This window comes from Ascaphus truei, chromosome 3, assembly GCF_040206685.1.
Source record: "Ascaphus truei isolate aAscTru1 chromosome 3, aAscTru1.hap1, whole genome shotgun sequence".
In the NCBI taxonomy this organism is placed as follows: domain Eukaryota; kingdom Metazoa; phylum Chordata; class Amphibia; order Anura; family Ascaphidae; genus Ascaphus; species Ascaphus truei.
The window spans coordinates 85,989,395-86,013,527 of record NC_134485.1 but is presented as its reverse complement, the minus strand read 5'-3'; the positions used below and the strand labels follow the sequence as shown (position 1 = coordinate 86,013,527).

At 46.2% G+C, this 24,133-nt stretch overlaps 1 protein-coding gene across 2 annotated transcripts in view; it reads left to right on the top strand.

The window, feature by feature from the left end:
• Positions 1-24,133, top strand: part of STX1A (syntaxin 1A) — a 76,003-nt gene that overhangs the window by 12,734 nt on the left and 39,136 nt on the right. The window contains exon 1 of one of the 2 annotated variants that reach the window (XM_075594493.1): positions 22,916-23,038. The exons of the other annotated variant lie outside the window; for it this stretch is intronic. Coding sequence (XP_075450608.1) covers positions 23,018-23,038 — 21 coding nt within the window. The 5' untranslated portion in view covers positions 22,916-23,017. Of the gene's footprint in view, positions 1-22,915; positions 23,039-24,133 lie in introns of those variants that run through there. 2 annotated transcript variants of the gene reach the window in all.

Here is a 24,133-nt window from a genome sequence, read left to right as displayed (position 1 = left end):
GTGGGTGACTGACTGGGTGGGTGACTGACTGGGTGGGTGAGTGGGTGACTGACTGAATGGGTGACTCGGTGACTGAATGGGTGGGTGACTGGGTGACTGAGTGGGTGGGTGACTGAGTGGGTGGGTGACTGACTGAGTGGGTGGGTGACTGACTGAGTGGGTGGGTGACTGAGTGGGTGGGTGACTGAGTGGGTGACTGGGTGGGTGACTGGGTGACTGACTGACTGGGTGACTGAATGGGTGGGTGACTGGTTGACTGAGTGGGTGGGTGACTGAGTGGGTGGGTGACTGAGTGGGTGGGTGACTGAGTGGGTGGGTGGGTGACTGGGTGAAAGTGGGTGACTGGGTGAAAGTGACTGGGTGGGTGGGTGACTGAGTGAGTGACTGAGTGAGTGGGTGGGTGACAAAGTGAGTGGGTGGGTGACTGAGTGAGTGGGTGACTGAGTGAGTGGGTGGGTGACTGAGTGAGTGGGTGACTGAGTGAGTGGGTGACTGAGTGGGTGGGTGACTGAGTGGGTGACTGGGTGGGTGAGTGGGTGACTGACTGACTGAATGGGTGGGTGACTGGGTGACTGACTGACTGGGTGACTGAATGGGTGGGTGACTGGTTGACTGAGTGGGTGGGTGACTGAGTGAGTGGGTGACTGAGTGGGTGGGTGACTGAGTGGGTGGGTGACTGAGTGGGTGGGTGGGTGACTGGTTGAAAGTGGGTGACTGGGTGAAAGTGACTGGTTGGGTGGGTGACTGAGTGAGTGGGTGGGTGACTGAGTGAGTGGGTGGGTGACTAAGTGAGTGGGTGGGTTACTGAGTGGGTGGGTGACTGAGTGGGTGGGTGACTGAGTGAGTGACTGAGTGGGTGACTGAGTGAGTGGGTGGGTGACTAGGTGGGTGGGTGAAAGTGACTGGGTGGGTGAGTGTGTGGGTGACTGGGTGACAGTGCGTGGGTGGGAGATGGTGTGTGACTTACCTTGACCCCGTGGCATCTGGCTGGGGCAGGAGGTGAGTTCGGGAAGCTGGGGGGGCAAGAGTGGCAGGAGTCTCGCGCCGCGCTTCCCCTCTCCGGTAGCGGCGCACGTGATGGGGAGTCCCGCGCCGCGCTTCCCCTCTCCGGTAGCGGCGCACGTGATGGGGAGTCCCGCGCCGCGCTTCCCCTCTCCGGTAGCGGCGCACGTGATCGGGAGTCCCGCGCCGCGCTTCCCCTCTCCGGTAGCGGCGCACGTGATGGGGAGTCCCGCGCCGCTTCCCCTCTCCGGTAGCGGCGCACGTGATGGGGAGTCCCGCGCCGCTTCCCCTCTCCGGTAGCGGCGCACGTGAGGGGGAGAGCAGGAGGCCCGGGCCGCGCTTCCCCTCTCCGGTAGCGGCGCACGTGAGGGGGAGAGCAGGAGGGCCGCGCCGCGAGGGGGGAGGAGCCTGGAGTTTGCTGCTGAGCAGCAGGGCCGCGCTTCCTCCGCGGCGCACGGTGAGGGTGATGGTGCGGCTGGGGATGTTGCGGAGCGTGGGGATTTGGGTGAGGTGGGGAGGGGGGAGAGAGTGAGGGGCACCGGGAGAGGAGGGGCACCGGGAGAGGAGGGGGGGGTGTGGAAGGTGAGCTGCGGCCCAACTGACGGGGGAGAGTGTGTGTCCCTGTGTGTGTGTGTGTGTCCCTGTGTGTGTGTGTGTGTCCCTGTGTGTGTGTGTGTCCCTGTGTGTGTGTGTGTCCCTGTGTGTGTGTGTCCCTGTGTGTCCTTGTCCCTGTGTGTCCTTTGGCCCGTCACTCCGCCTCAGGCCAATGAGAGGTGTGCGGGGGCGGACCAAGGGACCAATGAGATTTCCCCTAGTGACACCGGACATGCAGGCAGGCATACAGTGCTTTCACTAATATAGTATAAGATTTTACATACAGTAGGAGTGAAGCAGGGGGTCTTCAGAGCTGAATCCCGTTAATTTCAACTCCAAGGACTCCCTGCTTCCGGAGATACTTACCTCCACGGGGGGGGTGAGGGTAGCCACTCCGGCTGGCTAGCAGGGTTCACATTAGGCCTGCGACATAGTCCCACAGACCGCGCTGGGCAGATGAACTTACCCCCTTCATCTGTGATCAGCGCAGCTTTAGCAGCTGCTCCCGCATGCGTGCGGAGGCTGAGAAATTCTGAGGAGACAGGCAAGTTTAAAATTTGCCGCTCGGGAGCGGAGGAGCGGTCACGTGACCGCTCACATCCAATGGGAGCGAGGGACTAGCCCCGCCTCCCGCCATGCCTCCGCCCGCCCCCAAAGCGCGCTCACTGCCTCGCCTGCCAGGACACAAAAAAGCTCCAGTTTGAGCAGGCGAGGCAGAGCAGGAGCGCGGCTCAGCGCGGCCAGAGGCCTTATGGCGGCTTTTCAAAGCTCGCGTGTCCTGCCGACCAATAGGAAGCTGTGATGTCATCTGGCGCAGCTTCCTATTGTCCCACATGAAGCAGCGCTTTAAAAAGCAGAGAGATGCCAGCACACCCTTCGGAGGTAAGTATCTCTGGAAGCAGGGGCCCCCGGAGCTGAAATTAATGGGGTTCAGCCCCAAGGACCCCCTGGTTCAATGCTGTGTAAAAAAATAAATCAAAGCGCTTCGATTGCCTTTTTAAAATAGTAATGTGTACAAATAGAAATGACTTCATTAAGTGGTTGATTATGGAGAAAAAAAATTGAGCATATACATACAATTAAGTTGCAGGTGACTGAAAAATCACGAATGGGATAAATGAAGCATGGAATAAAAGTATACAATATACATAATATAATACAGACAATGAAATTAAATAACATTTAAATCAAATTTAAAAAATAGCAATAAAAATAGATATGATTGTGATTGAAGTATATGTCTAGAAATATGATTGTGGGTGCGGAAATAGCGCAACTCGGGACAAATGATGCGACTTGGGCTGCAGCCATATTTTTATGGTGTCTGGGGAGCCCCTGCTTCCCAAAAATACTGCGGGGAAAAGTGCCCGCCAGAAACATCTCCTTCAGGGGAACCAAAATGGAGGTTTAAATGTCCTGCATCATGTAGCCAATAGGAAGCCATGACATCATCCGCCATGGCTTCCTAATTGCCCACATCACGGGTGAGATGTTAACCTCTAGGAAGTACCGGCGGCACCTTCCCTGGTAAATATCTCAGGAAGCAGGGTTCCCCTGAAGCTGAAATAAATGCGGTTCAGCTCCCAAGACACCTGTAAAGTGGGGTGCCTGGGTGGAGCGGGTCCTTTAATCCGTTATCCTTTCTGGCCTATTATGTATATCTTAATTTCTTATTCTCTGACCCTCCAGCCACTGATTTCTTGGTAGTGACTTTTTGTGAATGAACTTTAGTTGTTGACATATGGGACTCAGTGTACAAGAGTAGTATACAGTTCGGTGCCGTGGGGGGAAATTATTATGAAATAAAACTAGATATATGCTTCTGTTGCCTTCAGAGTTTACACGTCGCACTCAAAACTTTTTTTAAAAAGTGTTCTTTGATTTAGGAGACTTTTTTTTCCCTTTCCCCTTTTAAGTGATTATGGAAACTGCTGACCTAACTAAATGATAAGCTTCTTCTGTATCCACATTTCAAGTGACTACTGCGCCAGAGATTTGTAGGAGAGGGGGGAAGTATGTATTTTACCTGATGAAGGGTTCTCCCGAAACGTGCACAATAATAAAAGGACTTTAAATGTCTAATGGACTCTTAGGATCCCGTCTCCTAAGGGCGTTTCGAGTGCCGCAGGATCCCGTCTTAAAAGCATTTCTTTGCTGGGATTCCTGTTCCCCGGCTTGAGCACCTTGAACCACCATTGAAATTTGGAGTGCGCCCGCCATCTTTGGATCATTGGGAGGAACACCACTGGTAAAAATTGCTCAACCCACATTAAGACCCTTCCTTTATCTTAACAGCCCCCGATGATGACGGTTAATCCTGGCCTAAATTAACATCTTTTGACAGACACCCACATAGTGTCTCTTAATCACCCCTTGTTTTCCTCTCTGAACTAGATTTTATGCTGAGTGGGAAAACTGTGATTGGGTCCATTCAGTACTTAAGACGCATTTACTCTTCATGGTAGCAATACATTTTTGAAAGAAGTTCACTAAAAAAGTATGTTTTTGCCAACAACAACAAAAATGGAACAACTGAACATCATGTACCGAGCTCTACTAATTTCTTCTTAACACTATACTGTATGTGGTGAATATTTAGCTAGTCCACCCTCTAAGGACTAATAGTTGGCTGCATTAAACAGAATAAGTGATGAGCTCTAAAGATATGTGTTATATATTCAGGTGCAGTACACATGTAGAAGACTTGCAACTCAATGAATCTTTCCTGACTTCCTATTACCCCTGGGTATCTTTACATGCCACCTTGGCATGCCTGCTCGCACTGCTCCTATTTATGCTCTCTCATTTTCAGACAACTTATTCCCCAGAAACCTCAACACTTGTTTGTGTTGCATGATATTTAATATGTAGACAGGAGTATCTATGGACAGTCGTATGATGTTTCAACATTGTTTTAATGTCGATGATTGACGTGATCACTATAACTGGACACTACCTAGTCAGCCATGCCCGTATTCACTCTAATACATAGGGGCTCATTCACTAAATTTCGATAAGTGGCTTTTAGCACTATAACTGCCCTTATAGTGCGATATTGCCCTCGTTGCTATTCACATAGCTCAGATAACAGGGCAATATCGCACTAAAACTACTTTTTATAGTACTATAACACTCTGGGGGGAAAAGCCGTATGATAAGCCACAAAATGCCAGAAATCGATTTTTTTTTTGCCAGAAACTGCTATTCACTAAGCAGTGATAAGCATATAGTACTCCTAAAACTTGTAATATTTTGGCTAAGGTAATGCAAGATGCATAAAAGTAGTTTATTTTAGTTCTAATGCACAGGATTGATACCGGAGGCCGGCGGTGACCGCCCCCCCGGAGACCCACGGGGAGATCCGGGGATTCTTGTGGATCCCCGTATATCCGGGGGTGGGGCCCTGCCAGCCTCCGGTATCAATCCTATGCCATAAAAATAAAATTGCAGTCAGTTTCATTACCTTAGCAGCTAACCGCTAAGGTAATGAAAGTGTTAAATAGCAGACACGACTTTGTTGTTTGTACAGGGGGGTAGGTGAAGCTTGTAGTTGCCCCAGGGTGGGTGTTTAGGCCTTGCTGGAGGGAGACAGTAGCAGATAACACCTTCATTGCCTTAGCGGTTACAACCTAAGTTAATTAAGGGGGTTAACCCCTCGCGCTACCTTCCTGCAATGCCTAAACACCACCATTGGCTAACTACCACCTATACCCACCTCATATACTGTAGTGCCGACGATTATTCTAAAACAAACCTGGGGCAATCTCCAAAAAGACCCAGGTACATGCTGGGTACATGCTGCAACATTTCACACATTTCTGCAGACAGACTAATGGCCCATCGGATTAACAGCGGGGGTCCCTGGCAGTCCCATTCAAACTGAATGGGACTGCCAGGAACTCCTTCTGTGTTAATCCGATGGGCCATTAGCCTCTGCAGCAATGTCACCGAAATGTACCCAGCATGTACCTGGCTAGTTTAAGGCAAGTTTAAGAATACTCGTTGGCTCGTCTGTACCAACAACAGGAATGGGTAAAAAAAAAAAAAATTACAGTGCAATACATAAATACAACCCCCACCCCCAATATATACAGTACAGTAATGGGAAAAATTACTATTATCCAGTTATGGATAATAGTGCATTTGCCCATTAAAAATAAAACCAGCCAGCATAAAGTAAATAAAAGTTGCACTTACCCCTGCCAGGATGAAGGCCGTCCTCGTCCTCCATTGACAGGAACATTACAAAGAAAATTAGTAACCGCTATAGTAATTAAGGGGTTAACCTCCCTCCCCCACTACTCACACGGGAGGCCTAACTACCCTCTCCGGGGAAACTATCCCAACCCTCCACCCCCACTACCCATTGATTGAAACAGTGTTAAACCATGTTTTGCCACTATGGCAATAAATGGGCAAGCTCAAATAAAAAAACAGCCACTAAATAAAACACATTACATAAAAAATAAATTAGAAATGCCAATAAACCAATTGATTGGCACAGTGGTACACCATGCCCATATAATATCCAAAACAATGAAATAAAACCAAGAACCACAAATCCAAAACAATGAAATAAAACCAAGAACCACAAATCCAAAACAATGAAATAAAACCAAGAACCACAAATCCAAAACAATGAAATAAAACCAAGAACCACAAATCCAAAACAATGAAATAAAACCAAGAACCACAAATCCAAAACAATGAAATAAAACCAAGAACCACAAATCCAAAACAATGAAATAAAACCAAGAACCACAAATCCAAAACAATTATATAAAAACAAGAACCACAAATCCAAAACAATTATATAAAAACAAGAACCACAAATCCAAAACAATTATATAAAAACAAGAACCACAAATACAATACATAACAATTAACTAAAAAACAACATTTGCCTAAAAATGCAGTGCTTGTCACTGTGTTTATCTATACCCCGAAAGGGGCATAGATAAACACATTGGCAGTCAATGGGCAACCTAAAAAAAAAAAATTACAATAAAAAAAACAAAAATAACACACAATCAATGTTTTTCTTACCTTTGATGTCTTCACCCTCGGATTTCGACTGCAGCAGGAACCTCTTGATCCTTGATGCAATGCTCCTCAACATCTGGTAAGTTCTTTTCTTCTTTCTTCAGTCTTCTCTTCTTTAATTGTAATCCAATCCAATGGGCGGATGTTGTCCCGTCGGCTTCTTAAGCTCAAATGAGACGGGGCAGGCCTTATATAAGGCCTGTGACATCACATTTGAGTGTCAGATGGTACACCCCAGTCCGATTGGCTGATGTACCATGTGACAGATTTTTTTTTTTAAAGGGAGGGAAGGCAGCCAATCAGGAAGACTATGCTTCCCTTCAATGTTACTCCAACCAATCGAATTGGGAGATAGACCATGTGAGGCATCACATGGTATACCCCCAATCTGATTGGTTGAAGTATCATGTGACAGTTTCCATTTTTATTTAAAAGGGATAGGACATCATCTTAAAGGGAGGGACTTCACATCCTTGACAAAAAATATATATATACCGGGGCTTATATCTCGGGAAGCAGGGGGTCCCCGAGGCTGAAATCAGTGCGGTTCAGGTCAGGAGACTTCCTGCTCCCGTACACTAGGATTAAAATGAATATTTAAACTGCACGATGGCCTGTAAGAGCCGTGCATGGAGACACAGCGTCTCCATGCAACTCTTCCAGGTTGCAGTTTAAACAAACACTTTCAGTGCAATGGGACTTAGGAGAAAAAAAATAACAAGTAATGCGATCTTGCAGTTTTTTGACCGCACTTTAAAAAAATGGTGTTTTTTCTTAGTGGATACCGTTTTGACACATGTTTTATAGCGCGGTAAAACAATGCAAAGTCGCTCGGCAAGGCACTGATTTTATCGAGGTGCATTGAATAAGGCCGGTTCTATACTGCGTGCGCGAGCGCGCTACACCGTGCACGCGCGCGGCAGTTTTAGTTGGCTGAGGTTAGTCAGCCTTTCTATAATGGTGCCGCGCACGCACGGCAGTGATCGTGGAACCGTCCGACGGGAGAGGATGAAGAAAAGAAAGAATTCGCACCGCTACCGCCGCTGAAATGTGTGTGTGTGTGTGTACAATGTTATTAAAACATTTATTAAAGTATTTATTTTAAAACTTATTTAAACATACATACATACATACATACATACATACATACATACATACATACATACATACATACACACACACACACATACATACACACATACATACACACACACATACACACACACATACATACATACATACATACATACCCATACATACATACATACCGTACCTCACTCGCTCACAGCATACACACAAAAAGCGTGCGTCACGTGCACACACGTTCACACAGTCACACGTGCGCACACGGCCGCACGCACTATAGAACGGCCCTTAGCCCCTTAGTGTGCTTTTCCACTACAGTCTACAGGCAGTGTTTACTGTGCATGTCAATGATCGTGAAAGTGCTGTAGAGAGAAGAGACAAAAAAGGCTCCTTTTTTTTTCACTTTAAATATTAGGGCACTTTTGGTTTCCAACCAGTTTTAACTGCACTGTAGTTCATACATAACAGATCTGGTGCTTCTTAGGCTGCGTTTATAGTGACGGCGACGCGACCGATGACGTTGCCAATGGCGAAAGTTGCACTTAGGTTTGGAGCGATGTCGCTGGCGACAAGGCCAGTGACATCACGAAGGGGGCGGGCAGAGTGCAGTAGGTGCTCTGTGATTGGTGTAGAGACAGTCACATGTGGCGACTGTCTCCCAAAAAGTTTTTTCAATGGCTTCAAAAAATGTTGTAGCTCCGTTGCGCTTACTATAAGCGCATGCGACGGATCCAATGTATTTGTTTTGGTGCAACGTCGCGTCGCCGGGTACTATAAGCGCAGCCTTAAAATGTAACCCTTCAGGCATTGCATATATGTCACACGCCCCATGCGTTTGGCTGCAGTGATTGCGTTTTCTGCCTTCTCTCTGTGCAGTGGCAGAAAGACATGAGACAGTGTAATATTGCTAGTGTAGGACCTGCTGAAGTAGGATTATTGTAACGCGGTTGCAGGCTTACAATATTTTAGCCAAATTATTTAACCAAATTACCTATATTTATGAAGAAAGAATATAAATAAAAACATATTAATATACCCAATCATTTGTCATTGAAGTAGCATTGGGTCCTTTTTGTCTCTTGATGTATATATTTTGGTCACTCAAAATGACACACACTGTACATACATACTGTACATACATACATACATACACAATGACGGAGTACATTTGAGTTTTGAGCTTGCTAAGACTGTACAGTGTGTCTCTATGCTGTGGAGAGAGCCTCTTTGTTGCGGGTGTAATTATATTGGAATTTCTTCATATACATTGTTCATTTCTTTTCTGTACTGTATGCTTAAAGGATTGCCATCATTTTAGGTGAAATGTATCCCCGCAGAATTCCTCCTGAGGTTTTTCTCCTGTTATTCATCATCCTTAGACCCACATTTCTGTACTGCTGGAAGGCATCTCAGAATGTAGCTCAGTCCCACCCTTCTTTCCCTACAGCATAGCAGTCAGCACAGGACTGCAGAGTCTAAAGCCAGTAGCAGATCAGCTGGGGGAGTTACATGCTCAATCCCCATCTAATCACTCACCTTACAAGGGTTTTTCAGCCAAAGCCTCGCTTTCTTTGCATTTCATCTCTTGACTGCAAAAAGGATAACCTGGCATTCTAATCAGTGCACATGGCTTATTTCTCTCCTGCATTCTGTTTCCGTATCCCAGCTGTGTGTTGCACGTATTTAACAGCAGTGTAACCCCTGAAATGATCACTGCTTTGGTGATGAGTGAATATAAATGGAGCAGCTTCATTTATACATCCACTAACATGGTCAGATTCAGAATAAATATATGTGTGTGCGAAAGTGCGTGCACGTCGTGTAGCGCGGTGTGTGCTCCAGCCCTAAGACATGTGAATGTGCTCACAAGTGATATTCTTTATTGGATATATGCTAACGGTGGAGGTTTTTTGTTGCCTTTTTCACCCACTATAACTTAAAATGTATGTGGTAAACCTACCCAGCCTAGAAATATTTCAAAGCAAGTATAAACCAACCTCACACTGATGATACCCATCAAGGTTGAAACATGTCTGTGAGTGGTTTGTACTTGCTTTGCTAGTCCCATGCTGTGCTTAAAAGCTGTGTGAACGGCGATACATCAGCTTAAATGGGCTCCATGTGAATGGATATTCCAGGCAAAAGGTGACACGTGTGCTCATTTGCATGTCATTTCCCAGAATCCCTTGCTGCAGTGGGAGCACTGTATGCGAGGTGATAATGGTTGAAAGGCAGGGTTGCAGACCTGTCTAAGACATGTGAATGTGCTCACAAGTGATATTCTTTATTGGCTATGTGCTAACGGTGGATGTTTTTTGTTGCCTTTTTACCCACCATAACTATAAAAAAAAATGTGTGTGTGTGTATATATCTCAATGTGTGTGTCACTCACAGCCTGAGGAGCTTGACTGGCTGCATCTGAAACTAAATTAAATAGTTGAAAAAGTGAAAATTCAGGCATTCACAGGACTTGGAGATTCTGTATATACAAAATAATCATTTATTTAATCATCAAAGTTTTGGCTTAAACATAAGACTTTCTCAAGACAGCAAATACAAGTGCCTGAGGTGCTATAAATATCCCGCCCCCCCCCCCCCCCCCCCCCCCCAAGACCCAAAACCAGCAGAAAAAAGGGTGCGGGCATGCAGTGCTGCTGCCTTGTTGCTAAGCAACATAGCTCCTCCCACAGAGCACAAGTCAGAAACTAAAAGAGCAGTGAAATAGAATCCATCTATAGGTATCCAGAACCGAGAAATAAACATAAAAGTGAAATACTGTATACTGTATATATATTCACTAGGCAAAACATGGTAGTGTGGAGCAAATGAAGTTTATTCAGGTAAACCCGCGTACACACAATGAATATACAAAATACAAACGAAATATACACTTACTGAGGGTCTGGGGGTGAAAACTAGGCTCAATTAGGTGCAGGGCATCTGCTTCGGTGAGCTTACCATATGTGTGTGTGTGTGAGTGTGAGTGTGTGTGTGTGTGTGTGTGTGTGTGTGTGTGTGTGTGTGTGTGTGTGTGTGTGTGTGTGTGTGTGTGTGTGTGTGTGTGTGTGTGTGTGTGTGTGGCGCTGCTTCCCCGCCCCACCCCTGCGGAAATCTGCCATTGCTACAGGTGTCTGTTGGTGCAAATACCTGTTGGTGTCCAGGAGATGCCTCAGGCCAGAGTATATTGAACAGGAGTCTTTATTGCATCCACTGCAGGCAGTACATACACACAGTGAATACTCTATTGGATCTCATGCTCTCTGTTAGATTTGTCCTTAGGCCTTATGGTGCCACCTTGACAAAGGTCCCATACGTGGACCGAAACGTTGGTTTTGTGTTTATTTTTTCAATACACTTGTTTGTTCAATTCTGGAGTGCTGCCTGCTGATTTCGTTTCCAAACGGTATCGTATTGCTTTATATATATATATATATATATATGCAGGGCCCCTGGTATACGGCGGGTTCCGTTCCAGAGGCCCGCCATATACTGAAAATATATATATATATATATATATATTGTATACAGCAGGGCCCCTGGTATACGGCGGGTTCCGTTCCTGAGGCCCGCCATATACTGAAAATCTCCGGAAAGCGGATCCGGCCATTTTCACTTCTGCGCATGTGCAAACCGGCATTTTTGCCATTCTGCGCATGTGCAACCTATGGTATGCGCGCGCAACCTATGGTATGCGCGCGCAACCTGCCGTCTGCGCATGCACGCCGGGCGCACCCACCCGTTCTGCACATGCGCGAGTTAGAAATCAAGATGGCGGCCCCCTTGTCGGTGCCGCCGTATGAGCGGATCGCCGAGAAGCGGGGCCCTGCTGTATATAACAAAACCAGTGCTCTAGATCAGCGGTGTGCAAAGTTTTTAACCTGCACCCCCCCCCCCCCTTCCTGCCTACTTACGTCCTGTCTCGCGCCCCCCCCCCCCCTCCTCGGCTTCGGCGTGAAATGACGTAGTGGGGTCATATGACGTCACGTTGCCATGGCAATTCGCCATCATGTGACCCAGCTGTGTCATTTGACGCCGGTTACCATGGTGGCGTGTCGCCAAAGACAGGTAGGAGAAGCTGCAGAGACCTAGCGCGGGCCCCCCGGCCTTTAATTTAAATGCCTTGGGTGAGAGTGTGGGACCACTGTAGCCGCCGTGCCACCCCGTGAAATTAGGCTAGACCGCAATTATACCAGAACCAGAACAAAGTCCCGTTTTCATATGGAGAGGTGTGTGTGTGTGTGTGTGTGTGTGTGTGTGTGTGTGTGTGTGTGTGTGTGTGTGTGTGTGTGTGTGTGTGTGTGTGTGTGTGTGTGTGTGTGTGTGTGTTCAAATGTTATCCAAACAGGTAGAAATTTATGATTGTTTGTCTAGTCTGGAAATACACAGTTCATTATGGGAGATCAGCTATTGATACAAGTGTACAAAAATGAGCTGGAATCAAAGTCATATAAACAAGTCTGTATCATCTTGTCTAACATAATTGTATATTATATGTAATACATCATATGCAATAAATAGTCAATACTGAATCGTTATAACATGTATTAAACAAGGGATAGTAGATCATTGTCGTCTTAATCTGATTGCTGAGATCTGCCATAGTTCTTCTGCTCACATACATACAGATGCAGCGGCCTTTATCCGACCACATGTCGTTTGAGATTTTGGCAAATTCGCCAAATACCACGCGTGGTAGTCTGCGGCAGACGAATGGTCCATCGGATTAACACAGCAGGGTTCCCTTCCTGTGTTAATCCCACCGAGTTCTACCTGTCTGTCAGAGACGCGCAGTAAGAGGGAGGCTGAATCAGTCATTCTAACTGCGCAGTTCTAACAGGCGATCGCGGGGGTTTAATTTAATTGTAATATTACAGTATTGTAGCAGGGGGCCCGCTGCATCTGTAGGGTTACATGCAAATTAGTGTTAAGCTTGAGGAGGCACACAGAGTCATTGCGTTCAAAGGAGCAAGGTATAACTCCAATCAGGGTGAATGGTGCCGCTTCACACTGCTTGCTCCGGAAGGAAACCACTAGGGTTGCAATTGGGCATAAAGAAAGAAAAATGTTAAGAGACAAAAGAAAATATTGATACCGCCAGAATGTTATTGGAGGTGAATCCCAAGCTAAAAAAATGCTGACTATTCCGTACATTCAAATGTAGCACTCACTTCAGGATTATGTAGAAATGAACTGGTGTTAGGAGGGAAACAGGGGCTGTAACACAGGTCCCAGCATCTGAGGCATGTTCAAATAAAGTTACTGGTTCCCAGGCAGGGTGCTATGTGAGGAACCTGGCACTCGCCTATGGAGGGATCCTATACAGACTATTGAAATATCATCCAAATAGGGCAGGCTTCACAAGGCATAGAGTAGATAATGGGGACATTTGAGAGAGAACATCTATATAGCTCGTCATGGCCAAACTGTTAAACCTCAGCACTGTCCCACTTATTAGAAGCTAGGGATAGTCTGACCAGAGGATAACCCTATACAATGAAGGGCTTTGTATTTTTGTAATCTGATTATAGAGAGTAGCGCTATCATCATCTCGTCATAGGCACACCACCGATGCGGGCCGGATCACTAGATGAAAGAACAAAGGAGTGGTTTTTATTTTAATGTCAGAAAAATGGACTTTGAATCAATATTTTGACTGAGTAACCCACCAGGTAAACACTAAGATTGATCAAGGCGGAAGAGCAAAAGCAGTAACACCGGACATATACAATGTAACTTTACTTATTACATTATCAATAATGCTGTTAAATTCGACATCAATAGAAGTTAAGGTTTGGAACAATCAATTCACATGGAATGCCGTATCGAAGAACAATATAGGTATTCACACTTGACATAAAGATTAGTTAATCAAAAAGCAACTGAGAGACAATTGTTCATTGAGCCCCTTGGGTGCTATAGTGTCCAGTTGGAATATCCAACGGACTTCCCTTTTAATAATGAATTACTTAAATGATGGTGCGGGGGGGAAATGGTCAATTACCACGTGTCTAAGAGTCGAACGTTGATGTCCATGTTTGAGAAGATGTAAGCTCTTCTGCCTTATTGTCACTAGAGGCAGCTCGGATTGCCGAGCGATGCAGCGCCATTCTTTCATGCAGGGTCCTTTCTGTTTTTCCTACGTATGTCAAACCAGATGGGCAAGTAATGATGTAGACCCCAAACTTAGTTTGGCAATTGACAAAGTGTTTAATCTTAATCAGCTATCTATGGTGAGGGTGTTGAAATCTAGAGAATGTTGTCATATATCGGCAGGTAGTGCAGTTGGGGCATTGGAAACAGCCTAATTTCTGTGATAATTGTGGCACAGTGTAGAAATCTGTCCTGAACAACTGATCCCTCAAGTTTCAGTCAAACCGGTAAGTCATCAAAGACTTGTTATAACAATTCTGGAGAGTGGAATCTGTGGCCAAAAAAGGCCAAATGTCTAGTTCTTCCCTCTGGACTGATCTTGAAGCTGTAGAATAGGTAGTTATTGGAAAACGTTGTTGTTCAGCACCCCCATCTCATTCAGCAGTAACCAGTGTGCCTAAACACTTATGTTTATAATACAGAGCGTGAACACGCTGCATACTATTGGTTACTTCTTCTTGCTGGTAACTCCATGGATATCAATTCTACCACAAATGTGAACAAGAAATCTGTTGTTTATGTTTCCACTGAGTATCAGAGGAGTCTTCTAATGTTTGAGTTCCCGTATCTGCAACCTGATCCCATTAGTTGATATGTTAATTCTTCAGCCAGTTTATTATTAATCTCAGCTTTTATGTATAGTTGACTAATATATTTTGCAGGTAGAACAAAATGGCGGACCGGGGCACTGAATTATGGGTATACTAGTGTATATATAACTGTTAGTGTTCTGGTGCTGGTGTAGAGTCAGCAGGAACACGAAGGTCCCAGGATATTTTGCAGCACAGTTTAATAAGAGTTGAAAGACAGTGACAGAATCTATACGTGTGTGTCACGTATGCCATGTGCAGGTGATGTGTGTGTTATAGGGTTTAATACCTTCAGTTATCATCCTGACTCATTGACCTCCTCACAGGGCCCTCAAAATGAGCAATATTTCCCCAACACTCTTACACAATACCTCAATACGTTGCCACCACCAATAATAATTTAAGGTCTTACCTTAGGACACCTCGGTCCCATTTACTGGAAAAATATGTAATTAAATAAAACCCAATATAGCAAAAATGTGTCCGTAAGTGCGGTTAACCTCTTCTGAAAGGTTCTAGGTTGAGCCCAAAGACAGTACTTATTACATTTTAGATTTAATTTATCAAAAGTGGCACGGTGCTTCTTTAGAGAAAAAAGAGACCATTACAAAGGCATACACTATATAAATCCAGAACTGTTTTAGAAAATAATGGAAAATAAAACAGAAATCCTAAATACTTTACCACATAACAATATTAAATCCCTCCAGAGGGGTTGTAGAGTTGAAGTTATGAGAAGTCATGTGTTTAGTGGAATGAAACACCTCTCTTTGTTGAATTCTAGTTTGGATATCAAAGTACAGGATTTTTATCCCCACACTTTGCAATGGGACCAGAATATGCGGGTCCTTTTTCCCCACTCATCCATCTCTTGTGACATTAGTGGCTGAGAGAGAAAAGGAATCTGAGAGCAGGAAATAACTTATAACTTTTCTCCCTGTAACCTCCAGAATAGTGCTACCTGCATCAATGTGTTCACATGATTCATGAAGGTGAAAAAATCATTTTCAGTGCTGTAGCAAACAAACGTAGATTAGTCATGGAGCAAACTCAGTGTTGCCCTTTATATGACTATAATGGGAGGAGGTAGGCTGCATAATAAAGGTCAAGCCCACCTGGTTACCCCTGGCATGGGTATAAGGGTCCCAGAGAGTTAGCTCTTGGACCGAATAACATTGTATTGTTGCTTTTGTACTTTGTGTAATAAAAAAACATTTTTTGTGTTTTTTCCCCCCCGTTCCGGGCATGCAATCAAGCAGGGATTGCTAGTGTATGAGTTTCAAGGGGGGGTTTGCTGAGAAACCATTTTCCGAATGCGCCCAGGAGGTTGGGGTCCAGAGTTGCCGGTTCCCCAATAAATGTGCCCGGGAATCGTGCTTGATTCTCGGATACATGTAGGCGCCTTGTCCCGGCAATACTTCCCCTTGAAAACGTAACCGCGACTCACCACTACAGTAGGTTGCCCTGCTTCAGCATAACTCTGAAAGCAGATCACTATGCATCCCTTTAGCTGAGGGAATCCCTGGGTCAAGGGGGGTACCCCAGCTAATGCCAAGGTGACCCACAAACAGTATATGGTTTGTGGGTGCCCAACCGTACATAAGGTTTGGGGGACTCTGAGTCCAAACTGAATCAAAGGGAAAGTGTGTGGGGAAATAAGGCAGACAGAAATAAAGAGACAACATTTTTTTTCCTCTTCTGTTCCCTGTACCCTAGAGACTCCAAACGTTGGGAGTCTAAGTCTTAGGTGGGGTTTTGGAGTGAAAAGCAAGTCCTCACCTAAAGTCCCACATAGCTGGAGGGGTTCCCCCCGAGTTTATTATAATGTATATTAATATGTTTAAACATTCGTAACCCATGTCCAAACAGGCAGCCCGTGCAAACCCATAGGCGCGGGTATGTCTGCTGGACATCGGAGTTATAAGCAGCCAGAGGATGCCCAGAGGTGTGAACGGCATTTGGTCAGCTGGGAAAGGCAGAGTACTAGGTCCGGAGATCAATGGCAGTCCTCCAGGATGCCACTTATTCTGCCAGACCTAGGGGCGCCTGCCCAGCGGGTGGCATTGGGATAGCTGGGGGGAGATGTGGCAGGCTTGCGCATGTCCCTTGGCTATTTCGAATTTCCCGTTGACCCTGGCTTTTCTACCTGGTTCGGCTCTGATTGGCTGCTTGAGAAAATTCCCACGCGCTGATTGGTTGTTGAATTCTGCCTGTATGTTTTAGCAGGAGCAGGGAAAACTATAAGAAGCTATGAGCCAATCAAATTGGGTGTTCCCCTTGAGTCAGAGCCGAAAGAGCGCGGGCGGGCTTTTCAAAATTGCTTTGTGCGAAATAGCAAAGCAACCGGCTTCGATTTCAAGCCTGAGAAGCCTGCCCGCCAGAGACTAAGTCCCGACTTTTGCACCCAAGTTCTCAGAAACGAACGTAGTGGTTGCGGCTGGGATTTCATGCCGATTTGCGTTCCAGGAGATTCCGGGCTAAGTCACGGTAAAACTCTTCCAATAGAGTGCCCTGCACCTAGGAAAGTCTAGTTTTCGACCCCAGACCCCCAGTAAGTGTGTCTTTTCGTCTGTATTTTGTGTTCCATTGTGTGTATGCGGATTTAAGCCGAATAAACTATAATTTATTTCTCTACCTTGTTTCGCTCAATGACTGATCCTGGTAAAAAGGTGTAAATAACCTGGTCTTCCGTGACAATGGCTGACTGAAATGATTAGACACCAGCCATCCTGACTGAAGGACGTTCCTGAGCTGTATGAACACGTCACAGCAAAACCAAAACAAAGAATAGACTTGGAAATGGAGAAGAGTGTTTTCACTTTTACCAACGCAATTTCTTCTTTTGTACACAGATACACTGTCACATTTATATATATACTGTATATATTATTTCATACAGCTGACCTCGCTGGTCAGAAATCTATTTCTCATCCTTGTGCGGTAAATCATATTCTAAATATCTTCTGTACTGCAGGACCCTGCTCATACGGCGGGTTCCGTTCCAGGTCGCTGCCGTAAAGCGGAAAATCGCCGTAAAGCGGAAATCGCCGTAAAGCGAGCCCCTACTGTATGTATTGTACCTTTGAAAGCAGAGATGCAGAGCTGTAAACTGACTGTTTCACTGACAAATGGCATCTGACAAGGAGTTGCGCACACGCTCTAAAACTGTTGTTTAGTGACAGTTGGATACTTTGCTGCTGTGCACGTCATGCCGAAAATCGCCGGAACAACGGAACAAACGCCGAACTTAATGAATATGGGCATGAATTGGGAAACGCTGTATGAGCAGAACACTGTAAAGCGGGCCCTACTGTATTGTAAATCTGTGAGGAAGGGAACAGTGAACCTTTGATCATCTCTGGCTCTGGCTAAGGAGAGTCCATAAGGACAAAGGAAAGAGCGCAAATTACTGTATATTATTAAAGCAAAAATAAATATTACATATGTAGGTGTACTGTCCTGTGATGGGTGCTGCAGTGGGGTGAATTCGATCCAAATCCACATCCACTATAGGAGTAACAGCAAAGGAGTCCGAAGTGCACTCATCCAGGTATGTCTGTAAAACAGAGAAAGAAACAAAAAATAGTGTAGCACTGTCAGATAAAGATGCAACAATCAAAGATATGATGATATTACTCACATTTTATGTGAGCAATATGGGCGTTTCGGTTGTTCCGAGTTACCAACTCATGTAGTGTAGTGGATCATCCACTGGAGGGACAGGATGCTCCCAGGAAAACAAGGCAGAGGATAAAGGACAAAGGGATCCCGATAACTTTTGTCGGTACAGGAACTGCCACTTCCCTGCAGCCGTAGAGGACGGTTAATGCAGATCCACGGATCCGCCGGCACCGAGGAGTCCTCGTTGCTGAGGCCCTCTGTGGCATGCTGTTTTCATACTTTGTATCTCATATTGGACTCCCTTAATCTTTTTCTGGGATCCTAACTTAACCTGGGTACAACTAGCTACAACATAATAAATTAGAGCAGCGGTGCGCAAAGTGGGGGGCAAAGTGGGGGGCGGGAGACTTTCCAGGGGGGGCGCGGCGGCTACAGAGGTACCGCGCTCTCCCCCAAGGCATTTAAATTAAATGCCGAGGGGTGCCGCGCGAGGCCTCTGCAACTTCTACCGTATCTTCAGCAACACGTCGCCATGGTAACCGACATCAAATGACACCGGGGGGGGGGGGGGGGTCATTTGTCGCCGGAGGCGAGGGGAAGGGCACAAGCCGGGAGGTAAGGAGGCAGGTGGGGGCGCAAGTTAAAAACTTTGCGCACCCCTGAATTAGAGGGGCAAGGGGGCTGTCTGTAATATAGTATTACGGACATCCCTATCTCTCCTTCCCGAGGCTCCTCTCCTCTTGTCCTCCTGGAACCTACCGTCTCGAACTTTCCCCTCCCCTTATGTACTCTCCGTGATGTCATGATGCCATGGAAACACAGGATGGGCCCGGTACACACTAATCATACTGGTAACTCTTAGAGGGTAGGTTTCATCTATATATAATGTATGTGTGTATATATACATACTGTACTAACCGAGAAAAGAAGAGCACATTTCATAGTCTAAAACTATTTAATTGCTCATAAGAGTTAAAAAAAGAGAGATGCGCTAATGTTTAAAAGCGCTCTGAATTAATTTGACGGTGGGTTACCAGCCAATGCTTCTTCTTGGAAGGGGATATCCGAAAATTCAATTTGGAGCTGGAGAGAGGGAAGTGCTGAAACAGCGTCTGACCCAGTTGATTCAGCACCACACAGTTCGGCGTTCCCAACAAACAATTCTTCATGGGTGAGCTCCACCCCTTCTGGACGTCACGAGTAGGCAGCACCAAAAAAACATTCAGGGACAGTATATATATATATATATATATATATATATATATATACCCCAATGTACATCCAATATGGCTAATTATGCCTAAAAAAGTAAATAAACAAAAAAAAACATTGTTAGTGGGGAGAACTACTGCTTTACATTATACAAACTAAAGGCAGTTTGTGTAAAATTGGTATCACTTGCGTAATATGTGCGCAGGCAGTGCTGGTATCAAAATAATTTTAGCACTAAATTTGACAGGCTATCACATACCAAAACATTGATAACAAGTTGTGTGCAGGAAGAAAGGGAGCTGACATGGTGACAGACCATACATTTAGATTCGATACCATGCTGCGGTTCTGAATATGGGATGTTCCATGGTGGGCCAGAATACAAACATTTTTTGTCTTCATTTGTTTCATCTGACCTCCATAGATCACACCGTGGGGTAAGAGCGACACGTTGGTTTATTGGAGGTCGAGAAAATGTAAATATTTTTTATAGGAGAACTCTCCATGACTAGGGTTGCAAGGTGTCCAGTATTGAACCCGACTGGCCTGTATTTGGACACTATCCAGTCAAACATTAGAGGTAATACTGGACATGTCTGGTATAATTTCTCTGGACATAGTGACCTGACTGACTTGTGGGGCCGTGAGATTTCCCCGAGCAGGGAGAGAGCAGGGCTGCTGCTATGGGGCTGGGCAGCTTCCTCCATCCTGATAGGCTGCATTATTCAGCAGCAACCAAACAGAAGGAGATGTCAGGAGCCTGGGGGTGGGGCCAAGGAGAGGAGGAAACAGCACGGAGCAGACACGGGTGTGTGTGTGTGTGTGTCTCGAGCGCGTCTCACCTTTCATCATTGTGTCCAGCATTTTTGGAGATGCCACCTGGCGACCCTACTGATGCAGCGGCCGTTATTCAAACACTTCACGCGTCATGTACATTGGAATCCCGATTTGAAACCGCGGGATGAATTCCAGCCTTCCCGCACTAAGATGCGAGTGCGGCGAGAGCAGGAAAACAAATTTTAGTGTTCTGGCTTTTAAAAACATGAAATTGACACAGTAGCACAGTAGCACAGTACTGTACACATTACAATTCATCCATTTTATTGCAAACGAAGAAACAGAATCCATGAAATTCAAACAAAACATCCGCAATAAGCGCGGGTGCCTGGGGCGATTGGCCGCGTTCATGCTGCGTGGGGAACAGCAGAGAACTCAAAATCGGCGCCAAGATGTGTTCGAATAACGGCCGCTACATCAGTATATCATCACATATAATGAAGGATACAGAGGAGGGCTCGGAGATCTTTGCAAAAGATCATTTATTAGCCAAAAATTAATGTTGGGCTAATCTTTGGCAAAGACCGCTGTGCCCTCCTCTTATCCTTCATTGTATACTACCTCATTGGGCCGCTCAGGAAGGGCTTTCTATTCATAATCACTGGCATTACTTTATTTTCTATTTCCATGGAGTAAGTGTGTCTAGGGCAGGGGAGTGCAAACTTTTCCCCCTATGCCCCCCTGCCAGCTGTCCTGCTCTCCGCGCGCCCTCCCTCCTTACCGTGGTTCCTGGCATCTGGGTGCCATGCCGTCATGTTGCCATAGCAACGCGATATCACATGACCCCGCTGTGTCATTTGACGCTGCGTTGCTATGGCGACGCGTCTCTAGATGCCGACTGAACCACGGTAAGTTAGGTTTACAGAGGCCTTCGCCGCTTCCCCCGGCACTTAATTTAAGTGCTTTCTGGAAGCGCGCGGGGCCTCTGTAAAGCCCGCACCCCCCACAGTTAATCTCCCCCCCCCCAGTTTGCGCACCGCTGGTCTAGGGGACCACTGTTTTTCCTCTGTCACATATAACATGTATAAGACTTTTCTATGATTTGTTTCTTGCCATTTTAGCTGTGTTTGATTGTCAGCTGCTTGTCAATGCAAAAAAATCAAAACGCATGCTCCATTGTATATCTCCCGGTCTCTTACCGCAACCTACAGCCAAGCAGTGTGTATAAATCAAACTAATGCACAAAGTGTGCACTGCACACACAGTTTGCCATAGTTGCACACTCGCTTAATGCGTCTGATTCTATACAAGGTTCTTGTCAACCTGAATTTCAGCTCCACTGAAATCCAGAAGTAGGTCACAGGCTGCTTTCTTTCTGAAAGCCAAGCGAGGCCTGGATGGTTAGCTCAGATCCCGCAGGCTCGCACATAGGAAGCCAGCAGTCCCTTCACACTCTGGGGGAAGCACTATCATCCATGGCTAAAAACTGGAACAGATGGGCTCGAGCAACAGAAAAAGATTTAAAGTTATTGTCACGGTGGGGAATGGCAGGAAGTGTACATTATGAGAAGACAGTCCCTTAGTGATCAGTAAACACTCTGTTTATGTAAAGCACACCGTCTGTTTTGTTAACAGCAGCTTGGCTGAACTCAGCCTTTAATCTTAAAAGAGCAACTCGTGTGCTTTGTTTTGTTATTATTAATATTTAACATAGGTGTGAAGCAGGAGGTCTCTGGAGCTGGACCCCATTCATTTAACCTCAGGGGACCCCCTGCTTCCCGAAATACAGACCTCCGTTCCCTAAGGAGGTAGGTATCTCCTCAAGCAGGGGGTCACTGGAGCTGGAATTAGTGGGGCTCAGCTCCGGGACGCCCTGCTTCAATGCTATGTAAAAAAAATAGACACAAATGGGGGGGGGGGGAATGGCAACTTGGATTGCCACTTTTAAGGAGCGTATGCTCTCCAAAAATAGTTTTTCCCCTAAGTGGGAAGCAGGGGGTCTCCAGAGCTGAACAGTGTTAATATCAGCTCCAGGGACCTTCTGCCCCCCAAAATACTTGCCTCTGTAGTGGGTGCCGTTAGCAGCTCCGCAGGTTCAAGCAAGGCCAATACGAAGCCGCAAGGGATGACGTCACGGCTTCCTATTGGCCCGTGTGACACGGGACATTTAAACCGACGTTAAGATAGCCCCAAGTAGCCGAGCTGGAGCTGCTATTGGCACCCCCTACAGAGGGTAGTATCTCGGGAAGCCAGGGGGTCCCCGGACCTCAAATAAACGCAGTTCAGCTCCGCAAACGCCCTGCTTAAATCCTATATAATTTTTTAAAAAAAACTCAAACCAGGAGTGCTGATTTAACAGAGAAATGTAATGTTTGCAATATCTTTTTAAAGCTGCATCCATTTAAAGGGCTGGAAGGTGATGTCCTCTCTTCCTCACCTCCCCTTGAATTGCTTCCATTCCCACAGGGGTTTCCAGTCTCACCACTTCCTTAACGTCACTAGAACTGTAATCCGTACAAATCGCTGCTGTGCACCCCGCAGCCCAGTAACCCTATTGTCACAAAACCAAACACAGAGCATTTCCTTACCCAGTTCCTACCTGCCGTCGTTTTTTTTTGTAATAACCGGGCAAATACCAACTGGATGCATGTTGTCCTGCGTACTAATGCCCCCGCCTATCCGGAGCCATCGTAACAATTTCCATGTCTGGCTGCTTATACCTCTGTTTTGTTAATTGCATTAATCGCCCGAGCCTCGATAAGCTACTTTATTCACTAGCCACCGGAAATCTGCTTATCCCATTAAAGCTTCATTTATCTCTCATAAGACCATGTCTTAGATGTCTGGGGTCAGGACAAGAGCACTGGTGGCTGCTGCAGTGTTTGTTTAAGATGCCATGTGAAAGCTGTGTGTATTTGGTATCGGCACATGAGTAGCAGGGGATGTTGCATGGCAGGATTAAGGTGGGTGGGGCAGTGTTGTGTGTGTGTGTGTGTGTGTGTGTGTGTGTGTGTGTGTGTGTGTGTGTGTGCACAGTAGGCCAATGATGAGATGATTTATGCATGAGCGAACGTCTATAAAGAGACAGCAATGGGTATTGCAAAGCAGGGTTTACTGGGTATTAACGTAGCAAAGTCCTGATGCCCCTGTCTGTAGAAAGGCAAGAATAGGTCAGGAATAACATGGGCAGCACAAAAGGCCGGTCCAAGGTACCAGAACTCTGTGTTCTTTGATCTTGTCACAGATTTCCACTTTTAAAGTAGCCCTTACTATTCACCCAATATACTGTTGAGTCATGCAGACCGGCCCAAGATACGCTTTCCAGACTTGTGGGGGCTTTAGGTTTAGATGCACTGATGGATCTGTGTTCGGAGATCAACGAAAGAATAACAATAGTAATCTCTGCTGAGTGGAGTGCTTGAAGTGCCTGTGTGTGGGAGCGAGTCTGCATGCGTGCGTGCTGTGTCGGTGTATGGCTGAGGCTATACTAGGCGCGCGCGACTGCCGCAGAGGCGATTTGTGGCCTAGGGGGGAAACGCGACGGGGAGGCGTAGCCGTGACGTCACGGAGTTGGTTCGCCCTCATTGGCGGAACTGCTCACGTGACCTGGCCGTCACGCGACAAAATCAAGTTATTGTGCCTGCTCGGCAATCGCGCGAGCAGTCGCGCTTCATTGCGCGCTCTATGGCTTGCCTCATAGAGGCGTGGCCTTTTGTTCGCGTCGCGCTAAGTATGGACGTAGCCTCTATCTTGTATGATGACTGAAGGGGTGACTCGGTGAGTAAGGGCACGGTCTCTGAAGCAGAGAATTCTGGGTTAGATTCCGGTATGCAATCCTTGTGAGAAAACCACTCAATCGCCCTGGGCCTCAGGCACCAAAATTAGATTGTAAGCTCTACGGGGCAGGGACTCATTGTGCTTGCAAAATGCTATGTACGCTGCCAGCTGCCAGCTATGCTATACGCACACTGTCAGCGCTATTGAAGAAAAGAAACTATTCTCTGTAGTGATGTAGCAATATGGTAGATGTGCTGCAGGGCAGGATTGTGGGGCAGGGA